General features: G+C 35.8%; 1 protein-coding gene across 1 annotated transcript in view; it reads left to right on the top strand.

Moving 5' to 3' along the window:
- DNAH3 (dynein axonemal heavy chain 3) overlaps nt 1-11,367 on the top strand; it is a gene marked incomplete at its 5' end in the record, with an annotated part of 63,573 nt that overhangs the window by 16,842 nt on the left and 35,364 nt on the right. Inside the window, 12 exons of the mRNA XM_082312476.1 lie at nt 512-635; nt 1,213-1,366; nt 3,082-3,226; nt 3,505-3,716; nt 4,042-4,133; nt 4,572-4,686; nt 5,274-5,390; nt 6,683-6,862; nt 8,025-8,161; nt 8,864-9,065; nt 10,372-10,464; nt 10,772-10,882. Of these exons, the coding sequence (XP_082168602.1) occupies nt 512-635; nt 1,213-1,366; nt 3,082-3,226; nt 3,505-3,716; nt 4,042-4,133; nt 4,572-4,686; nt 5,274-5,390; nt 6,683-6,862; nt 8,025-8,161; nt 8,864-9,065; nt 10,372-10,464; nt 10,772-10,882 (1,682 nt within the window). The remainder of the gene's footprint in view (nt 1-511; nt 636-1,212; nt 1,367-3,081; nt 3,227-3,504; nt 3,717-4,041; nt 4,134-4,571; nt 4,687-5,273; nt 5,391-6,682; nt 6,863-8,024; nt 8,162-8,863; nt 9,066-10,371; nt 10,465-10,771; nt 10,883-11,367) is intronic.

Below are 11,367 nucleotides of genomic sequence, written 5' to 3'. Positions count from 1 at the left end.
TGTGTCCTGCAGTTAGTTATAATGAGCTAAGTGCACTGAACAAATAGACAAATATGAAGATGGAGATGTCTGCTCATTGTAGTTATGCTCTAGCTTTTTTTAATAACTCAGCATTTACACATTGTGGACTAAAAATGATTTAAAATTCTATCCACCTAAGGTAGGTATATTATATATATTTAGGTAGGAGTGGTCTGTCTCTGTGTGTAGTTGAATGGAATTGATATTCTGGAATAGCTGTTCTTACTAATTTTCTTTGCCTAGCTAAGGTCTTATTCAGAGAATTTCACATTCTTAACTTGATTTTGGAGATTTGCTATCAATCTAACTTGTTTTAGGGAACAGTTCTCTGCAGTGAAGATAATTCAGCCAGCAGCTTGAAATATGTAGCTTCTTAGCTTATTTCTAAATGTAGTTTCAGCCATTTTGCTTACTCTTCACAACAGCCATTCTATTAGGTCATTGGTTAAAAGGTATTTTCTTAAAGATGTCTCTATATTTTTTATTTTAGATGATGACATAAACCTGAATAGCACAGTTTTCCATTGGCCTGATCAGATTGAGATAATCTTTGAAAATGGTAGAGATCAGTTGTGTAATAGGAGGAATCATGCAGAGATGGTTTTGCTTGAAAGGTATGGTGTTAAGATATTTTCTTTCACTGGGTATTTTTAAAGAAAAGAAAAATCTCATTATCAGTAAAAGGGAGATAATGTCAAAGAAGTAAAACTTGGAAGGGAGCTGAGAAAGTAAGAAATCTACTTTACAGTATTAGGGAGATTTCAGAAAAATTCTGTTGATGAGGGTGGATTAGAATATTCCTATGCTTAAATAGGTCTGAAAGGAGGAATGAAAGATGTTGCTAGAATATTCATAATTTTGTCTTTCTTGTTATATTGCTTAGTACAGCATTATACATAATTTTGTTACATTATTTTCACTCTTCCCTTATTTTCTCCAGGTAGTAAAAGTAGCAAATGTAAGTGAACTAAGTCAATTGGGAGGTTTGAAAATGAACCTTGAATTTTAATCCTGTGAACTGCATTGTATTGATATAACTGATTAATGGGTTTTCACTGGCATCTGTATTTACTTTACACTAGTATTGAGATCAGATTTCATGTGGCAGTGCCTGTTATAATTAATAAAATAATAGAAACCTGAAAAGGAATGAAACAGAACATCATATTACCTTAGCTATCTTTACCTCAGGTGTTCTCAGTTTCAAGAAACTCTTGAAGGTTATAATAGAGAAGTAGAAAGCTACAAAAAGCGGGATGTCATGACCATAGAAGAAATGAAGAACAACGCTGAGAAATTTGAAGAGTTAAATAAGAATATAGATAACGCACTAAGAGAATTTGAGGTTAGTATTTATTAGTCAAGTATGGAGTGGGCTGCAATGTGCTGGATGAGCAAAAGTTTGGTTTTTGTCCCTGTTTTCTTCAGGATTCTGGCCATATATTGTTAAGATGGCTTTAAAATTTCCAAATTCACAAACGTGTGGCAAATATCTTCTTGTCCCTGTATGCTGAGTTGTCCCTACTGCTGAGTTGAAGAGCATATTTTCTGGGGAAAAAAGTTGAGGGAGTTTTTTAAATTGAAATACTGAATTTCAGTGTTTCCAAGCAGTCAGCAGTAGCAGGATGCTATCCACAGAAAACAGAATTCTTGTGGCAGAGTTGTCAGGAGCAGAATGTTAGGGAGGTGGCATTTTCCCTGAACTGTGGTTTGTGCTGCTGGAGCTGTGTTTTCAGTCCCTCTGCTCGCCCTCTAACTAAAACCAAATGCTTTTCAACTGTTTGTATCATTTCCAGAAGTTGCCTATAGGCATTAAATATGTGTTGTATCACAGAAAGGGAAGTTTCAGGTGCTAGAAGGAAACTGAAGACCAGGATTCCTAGATTCTATTCAGGGCTCTCCATCCAGTGTACTGTGCGGTTCTAGGTTGAATAGTTTGTCTTAGCTGTGCGTCTGCTGGGAAGTGAGAATGGTTACCTTTGAGAGGTCTCACAGGCATTGTGAGGCTTAATTAATCTTCTAAATCACAGTGAGACAACGAGATTTCTGCATATATGGAGCCTTAAGGATCAAGATTTTAATTAAGTCCCGCTCAAAAGAGAAAATTGAACCAATTAAATGAGTTTAGGATTTAGATAAATTGCTAGTCCTACATATCAACACTCTTAATCTGATTTAAAGGCATCTAGTATATTTAATTAGTGTGAGTTAACAGCACTGATATGTTGTTATAGGTAGACCAGAATAAGTAGTTAAGCTTCTTAATACATGATCACAATGAGGAGTGTATCCACACAATTTAAATGACATGACAATCGGCTTAGTGAATACATGAAGTTAAAAATTATCTTGGAACGTGGGTCCTTAAGTTTCTCTGCCTGCATCTCACACTGAATGATTAAAAGTTTTATGAAAGGTCTGTTGGCATTGTAAAAGCACAAACTTGGGACTCAGTATGAATTCAATGTCTGCATTTCAGACAGTACTTCTCCGTGTTTCACCTCCCTACCTGTAAAATGAAGAAAGTAATACTTTTTTTTTTAATCTAAATCTTTACACATTGATTTATACTGTAAGGTCTTTTGGACAAAGACAGTATCTTACCATGAATAAGCACAACAATTGATATCTGGTTTGGTTGGAGCTCCCAGATGTTTCTGTAATAGAAAAAAATAATCACAAGTAAAAATGATTCCTATAAGCCTATGTGACCGAGGAGCTTACATCCAGGTTTCAAAGTGGGTTGGTAACTTGTGAATCTTGGTTTCACTGAATACCATGGTGCATTATCTATTTCTAAAATAGATTTTTAAAATTATTTGGGTAGTAAAAGATACCGACAAATAACTAGGAGAATTTTCAAGAGCGCAGTTACCTTATTTAGCTAAAATCCACAGGCCTAACTCTACAAATCTGGCTGGCTTTGACATGTAAAAAAATTGTATTCAATATTACCTATTTAAAAGTTTAAACAGCAGTAGGAATTTTTGATGGAAATAAGGTTTGTTATTTTGTTGTGGGTTTTTTTTGGTTGGTTTTTTTTTTTTTTTTTCCTTAAAGGCTATTAATAAAGAAGAGGAGTTACTTGAGCAGGAGAAGAGTCAGTTTCCTCTGCTACAAACTATAATTGCAAACAAACAACCCTTTGAGCAACTTTGGATAACAGCATATAATTTCCATACCAAATCAGAGGAATGGATGAATGGTGAGGCTTTGGTGTTCATTTGGTGAAACATGTCATTTTCAGTTAGTTAAGTAGAAGCTGGAAGGGTTGATTGTGAGAAAATAGTTTTGAAGAAATAAATGCTGTTAAGCAGTGTGAAATACAGTTGTTGACTTGGACTTTGCATTAAGATAATTTTTTGTAACACAACTGATTTCCAGTTAAAGGTGAATGATTATAAATACCTGTAAATAAAACCACCCTGGCATTTTCCTTGTGCTGATGTGCCTGCTGTGCTTTGTTTATACTGTTGTATTCAGGATCTCTCCAGAAGTTGAATGCTGATGAAATTACTGAAGAGATTGGAAATATGTGGAGGACTATGTACAAGCTCAGTAAGAGTTTTCCAGATTTGGCTGGGCCTAGACGCTTAGCAGAAACTATGAAATATAAGCTTGATAAATTTAAACAGCATCTTCCTGTCCTGTCAATTGCCTGCAATCGTGGAATGAAGGAGAGACATTGGGAGCAGGTACTTTAAACTCTGCTTTAAATGTGAGAGTATTCTACCACAGAAACTGACAGTTCAATATACTACTCTATATATTCCATGCTGTGAAATACAGTAATAGTTCTGTATTTCACAATAAGAAGATCCTTCGTCCTGTCACATAATAGATCCAGTTTTGAAATTTGTAATGGTACAGGCAGGAGCTTCTTTGAATTAATAACTTACGGTGGAAAAGCAAATTGGGGGGTTGCATTAATACTTCTTTAGCATTTATTTCTTGATGTTTGAGAAGTCTGTTACCAACGTGCATCTTGATAATAGATTTTATTTCTTACTTTATTTTTAGATTAGTGAAATTGTAGGATGTGAGATCAGACCTGATGAAACTACTACTCTTAAAAACATATTGGAATTTGGACTCTCAAAATATGTTGATCAGTAAGCAGCTTACTCTATTCTCCTTTTTTTTAGACAATCACTGTATTTCATATGTCAGATACCAACTATTAGTTTGTTTGGGTTTTTTTGTGTGCTGTTAAACCCTGCTGTAAAATCAGCTGTATTTTATCAGGCTACAGATAGAACTGTCAGTTGTTCTTGTAGCACAAAGGCACCAAAAACCAGTGTCATATTCCTAGACCACTTAATTGGCACAGTCAGAATTTTCTGTCTGTATTTATCTCCAAATTAATATTAATATCTCTAGTGTGGTGAGCCTGAAATTGCAAAAATATTCCCTGAAATAAGAGTCTTACGATATTATTAACAAATCCATATGAAATGTAGTCTCATATGCAACTCTGCCTACAACTGAATTTTTTTACTCTTCAGCTATGTTGCAAAAGCATTTCAAAGATATGTTTCATTTCAATTTAGGCTGGAACCTATTGGAGCAGCTGCAAGTAAGGAGCATTCCTTAGAGAAATCAATAGAGAAAATGAAATTAGAGTGGGTCAACGTGCACTTCAGTCTGGTGAAATACAGGGATACTGTGAGTAAACACCAAATCAATATATATATTGTTGAAAAGCATTACTTTGATTCTGAATACCAGTTGAGAACTACTAGAGGGAAGTTACTGCTGATTCATTGTGTCATGGTGGAAAGCAGTATCGTACCCCAGAGCCTGGACAAATGTCTCTATTACTATATATCCTTATATTTGGACCTTAGTATCTGGATAACTTGTGATCTCAACATATTCATCCTAACAAATCTGTAAGCCTCAGAGCTTCTGCAGTGTTGTACGGAAAGCTGGACAGTTGTGCAATTTTAACTTGCCCAGAAGAAACAAGAAATCACATGCAGTCCAAAAGATTGAGTCAGAAGTCACTAGCATCCCTGGCTAGCTTCCCATTCACAAACCCATCTATCTTTTGACCTTTGAAACAGAGATGTACAGTGGAGATACCATTCCATATTTTCAAACATGTTGCAGGCTTTCTCAATGCCTTGCTACTTTCTTACCTTCAACCATCATAGAAAAGGGGGAAACAGGAAGCTGAATGAGGGTGAGGTTGAAGAGTGGTGAAATAAAGCAACTGCTATTTGCCTTATCAAAATATGATGTATTTACAGAACACCAGCATCCTGTCAGCAATTGATGACATCCAGCTTTTGCTGGATGATCACATTGTTAAGACTCAGACAATGCGTGGCTCTCCCTTCATCAAACCAATAGAAGCTGAATGCCAGGTAAGGAAAAGCTGGTTTGATTGAGCTTGCATGTCTCATAATATGCTTTCCCTAAGTGCTTTAAGGTATTTTGGCATGTTAAGAAGTTACATAGTTTTTAACTGTTTCTGAGAACACACATTCATATTTTTCTTCAAGAGCTTTGAATTAATGGTTTCCAGACAAAGATATGCAAAGCTTGCTTTACAGCTAGAGAAATTGTAATTGCATTGCTAATCTAGTCATTATAAGCATGGGGTTTTAGTTGAATGTCTTGGGAATGGGTCAGTTGATTTAAACAAATCCTGCTGCATTGTGTAAAAAGACATAGGTCTGTCCGTTGTGAGAGATAATTTATTTGTAATCCTCTGGTATTGGCATGATCCATAAGGGTTTCGAAGTCTTTTTTGTTAGCTGTCATACTATTTTGTAAAGATGTGATCTTTGTTAAAGATGATGAATTTCTATTAGGAAGATTATGCAGAAAGCAGAGACTTCTTTCCTGTCAGTATTTAATATCATTTTTTCTGGCCTAATAGTGATGATTTGTAAGCAATGCTAAGACCTAAATTCTATCCTTTCCTATGGACTTTAGCCAAATCATAGGTAAAGCTGAGTTCCGCTTTCCAGTGGAGCTGGTGAAATGAAAGGGAACGATGAATGTAGAGCTATCTTAACAATCTCCATGTACCTCTTGCAGAGTGATGAACAATACAGGCTGGCTGTGTTTTCTCACTGAATGCATTCCCTCGCATATCCCTTACACTGTAGACTGTCAAAGTCACAAAAGCAATGCTATCTGAAATTTGTTATTCAAAAAGAATCTCTCTCTAGTTTTAAAACTGGCTTGTACTGCTAGAGTTGCACGAAATAGCTTTTTTTAGGCAGGGCAAAGATTGAACCCACTGTATACAGGGCCTGTGAATTGACATTTACTCAGTCTGCTGAATACCTTGTTAATCTTTTATCCTTTCATTGATGATAAGATGGAGAGTACACAAGTAGAATTAAAAGAAGAGATAGTGGATTGGCATGCTAGTCCTCTCTGCACTTCTTAGGCAGTTCTCCCACAACTTGCTGTAAAAAGTGCTAGTGAAAGAATACATCTATTGTTTATAAGAAATATTCAGATGTTTATTAGTGTTTGCTTTTTTAAAAATAAAGTTTCTCCCTCTTTTAAAATTGTTCAGTTGGTTTTTTTTCCTCTTCTTTTTTTTTCTTCTTTGAAGCCAAGAAACTCGTGTTCTTTGATTCCTCAGTGTAGATTAATTCTTGATATAATTTTGCTTAAATATGAAATGTTTTCATTACAGGCTTGGGAAGATAAGCTGTGTTTAATGCAAGATATTGTAGATAGCTGGTTAAAATGTCAGGCAACATGGTTGTATTTGGAACCAATTTTTAGTTCAGAAGACATTATAGCTCAAATGCCTGAAGAGGGCAGAAAGTTTGGGGTTGTGGATACATACTGGAAGGACATCATGGCACAAGTGGTAAGTGCTTGCGTTTAATAAATCGTGTATTTTTATGCACCTCTTGTAACATGATTATTACTATCATGAAGATGTACTAGCTTTTCTGGAGTTAGATATTTATATTTAAATCACAAGAAGGTATAATACGGAGTGGAAAATCCTTTACTAAAGCCCACCAAAATCTAGTCTTGCAGTAAAAGTGGTAGATTATGTCATTATTGCTTTGAGATTTCTGTAAAGACTGGATATTGTAGGATGAATTAGAGCTTGTAACATTTTAATTCTAAATTTTCTGGCTTTGGTATGGTTAAATGATCAGAATTAGGTAGAAAGATGAATGCTTTCAGGATCTGTTTCAGAGTTCACTGACTATCTGTAGAAAGCCTTTTCTGCATACAGTTAGATTTTGGATTAGGCTTTTAAGGCTTACACATTATTAGAGCAACTAAATGGCTTTTATTGCATATGATGGTTTTCTAATATGTGCTGGCATGGTTATTCAAAACTTTGGTGAATATGTACTGAGATGGTAGCATGTCAGGATAAGATAATGGGGATAGTAAGTGCAATTGGGTATCCTGTTCAGTTCCCTGTAACTAAGAAATTGGGTAAGAGGCCAGATACTTAGTGGTAGCATGAGCTGAGATGTTTGTCAAAAACCTTAGGAGTGTGTGATTGTGTGATAAAGGTGTTGAAATAATCAGTGTAACAAAATTGAAGTTGGGACCTGTCTGACAGCTCAGACTCTGTGAATGATGAAGCCTGTTCTGAAATAGGTATATCTTTTCAAGTTAAGAGGAATGTTACCGGAAGGAAAAAATACAACCTAGATGGCGAGAATGGAGAATAATTGTCATGGTCTGTGACTCTGTTTGACAGACCTTATTTGTGAATGGAAAAAAATGTAGCAAGCCCAGACACAGGAGCAAGTGCCAAAGATTTTAATTCCTGTGGGTATTTCCTTGTTGCATTATTGCTGTAAAGTTCAAATTGGTAAAACTGAGAGTCTGAAAAAGCAGATCAAATAATGCATACATATTTAATAACATGAAGGCACACTACAGAGAATAATATCTAGCTTTTTAGCCTCATGCAACATATGTAATTGATGATAACAATTTTAATGTACAAACATATTGCAACTTCTAGCAGTTTCTGCTGTGTATTTGTTTTTATAAAGGTGAAAGACACAAAGGTACTTGTAGCAACTGAACAACCCATGATGTTAGACAGACTTCAGGAAGCAAATACTCTCTTAGAAGACATTCAAAAAGGGTTGAATACTTACTTGGAGAAGAAAAGATTATTTTTCCCAAGGTAAATTAATTAAACAGGCCTAAGTTAGAGACAAAAAGCCATAAGCTCTGTCAAACCATTTCTACTGAACTGAAAAGTCTCATTTTATAAACACGTGGGGCAGTCCCATGCAACAAAAAATGAAAACTTGTTCTTTTTTCCAGACATCATTAATTTTCCTCAGCTCCAGTTAAATTTGCAATGCCAGGGACAGGCCGAGGTGGGGAGGCAAAATCTGTCTAGCACAGTGTAAACATGTGGTTAGAAACACATTATCATTTACAGAGCATTTTTGAAGGAACTTGCTGCCTTCCCATGGCTGATTTGCAATTATGCCTCTGCCCTACCCTCTTTAGTTGTGCAGAGGTATGGGATACCTAGGAGTGACAGGATCCCGTTCCTCATAATCGATGTATGTTTTTACAAGGTCTTTATTGGCTGCAAAGATATATCTGGTCTTTCCTGTGTGAGTTTGAGAACCCTTCTTTCTTCCTCTGCATAAAAGGATGTTCATATTGAAATCCTGAAAAAAACAGGTCTGATGAGTTTCATAATGTTAAAAATTGCTTAAGAAAAGGGATTTGAGATAATAATTTCCTCTCTGTTACACTAGTGTCCTAAGCAACAATAAAACCAATTCAATTTATCTTGCATATAGTAGATTATTAATGACAGTTTTCATGTTTGGAAAGTTCATGTTCATTAATTGTATTTTTCTAACAGATTCTTTTTCTTGTCTAATGATGAGCTGCTCGAAATACTGTCCGAAACAAAGGATCCCCTTCGAGTACAACCACATTTAAAGAAGTGTTTTGAAGGAATTGCTAAACTGGAGTTCACAGAAGATCTGGAGATCATAGGCATGATCAGTTCGGAGAAGGAAATTGTTCCTTTCATAGATAAAATCTATCCAGCGAATGCAAAGGTTTTTTTTGGTGGTTTTTTTTTTTTTTTTTACTATATGATGATAAATTAATACTTTGCCTAAAGTGTGTGGGTTTTGGGGAATGAGGTTGAAAACATTTAGGATCAGATCATGAAAGGTATTTAGGAAGTGAGAGTGCACACTGGTACTCTAGAACAAAAAGGATTTCCTACAAAAAGGAATAAGACATGCAACTTTTTGGATAATTTTTTATATAAGTTTTATGCACTTATTACTTTTAAGATGTAGATAAATAGATAATACATAGATACACCCCCCCCCCCCCCCCCCATATATAAAACCCCCAATCTCTCTATTTAGATATGTATATAACATTGCACAGCATGGCTGAAACAGAGAGGAATGAGGGAAAAGATGAATGACTGGCAGTGAATAGTCAGAGCATTAGTTCAAGAGGGCTGAGTAGAAATAGTAGTGTCTAGGCAAGTAAAGAAACAGTCTGCCTTCTTTGCACACAAGGTCCTACGAGGGCAAGAGTACCATTTGAATACTGTTCTATTAGGTTTATTAGACCTGCGTTATTCAGTGGCTGTAGAAAGCAGGAGAGGAGCAGGGCCAGTGTAGAGAATGGCAGGAAGACAAAGGGAAGACATGATCGAGCTTAAACTACAGGATCTCCATTACTCTACTCCCACACTACTAATGCCTCTCATTGGTATATGCAAGGAGTAACTCACACTGTTTTGGCTGTTGCTAAAACTAGTGGTGATTCACAATAAAAATTGAACTTTAAGGTGTCATGGTACACTGTGAGTATAAGATAACTACAAGATCGTTTAAATTAACCTTAGGTCAGCACAATTCCACTGTTATGGTCTTCAAGTTTATAAGTTTTGAAAAGTATCTCAGTTCCAGCTTTTTCTGCCATTCTGAATGTGAAGGTATGGAGCTGAATTGCTGTATGGTAATCAAAAAGAAATGAAAGGTGGGGCATGTTGCAAGTTACAGATACCCTTGTTTCCCTTAATCCTCCAGGAATAAAACATGCCCCGATCATGCAAGCTGTGATCTGCATTTTTTCGTTTACGCTTATATGAAACATATCCAGCTGTTTCTTCAGCTGGATTGTCTTTAGAGTTAGCTTGATTTACCCACCTTCAGACAGTGTTAAACTGCAGTAGTGGCTGTCAGAATTTGGGAAGTTTTAACCTTTTTTTCTCCTATGTACCACATCTAGATCAGAAAACAGCATATTTAAGCCTAACACATTTCAAAGGATTTGCCTTTTAAGAGGAATATAATCAGGAAATATGTATTGACTCTGAACTGTTTTTCTTGTTTGAAGGGCATGGTAGAAAAATGGCTTTTGCAAGTAGAGGAAATGATGCTGGCCAGTGTAAGACAAGTTCTTCAAGATGGCATAAGAGATTACATCAAGGTAATTGTTCCTGAATTATAGTATAAAATAGATTTCACAAGCAAATGTACGTGAACAGGTTGCTCAAATTCTTGACCAGGGAAACATGTTTGAAGCTAAGTGTAATCCAGCTCTCCTTGTTCAGTAGTACCAGTTTGAAGCTTTAATTCGGAATTTCCTGAAGAAAAAGTATCAAAGCTTTCCATGCTGATTCTCATTTATTTACAGCATGAGACAAAAGAAATTTGGGGAAAGTAATTGTTATCAATGCCATAATCTAATGTGTTTATATGCCTTTCTGAGTCTGCAATGGATCTTTTTGTTTAAGGTTCCTCGAAAAACATGGGTACTTCAGTGGCCTGGACAGGTGGTTATTTGCGTTTCATCCATTTACTGGACAGAAGAAGTGTCTGAGGCTATAAGGAAAGGAACTTTACTAGTAAGATTTTCTTCTACCTTTCTATTAATTAATCAGAGTTTAGTGCTTAGTAATAAAAAACTCCTTCCAGCAAAGATCCTCAGTCAACAACATGTTATAGTTTACTCATGCAGTGTGCTTTATTATCTATTTCCTTTTTTTCTTGTGTCTTAGCAAGGGCTTGTTCTCATTTACTTTGATGTGTATCAGGAGAAGTCCCACTGAAGATAATTATTACTTTTTTTTACAAGTGATACTGGTGTAAATAAAAGTACCAAACAAGAAGTGATAGACTGTTGTTAAACACTATGTATTTTTATTTTGAACTCCTGTCTTTACATGTGAAGCCCCAGGGAAACGTGCAGGCAGAAGTCTCTCCTTAGACAATGGCGCAGTTATTTGTCTGGTTATTGCCAGATTCTCCTGGTGATAAAGGTGCAGCAGCCAAGTTTGTTATTTCATAGAAGAGACTTTCCTTATATGTTTGTAGCACTTCTGTCATCACA

This window comes from Platalea leucorodia (genome assembly GCF_965183815.1).
Source record: "Platalea leucorodia genome assembly, chromosome: 5".
Classification (NCBI taxonomy): Eukaryota; Metazoa; Chordata; class Aves; order Pelecaniformes; family Threskiornithidae; genus Platalea; species Platalea leucorodia.
The sequence above is the reverse complement of the archived record's forward strand: the minus strand, read 5'-3'. Positions and strand labels throughout refer to the sequence as shown.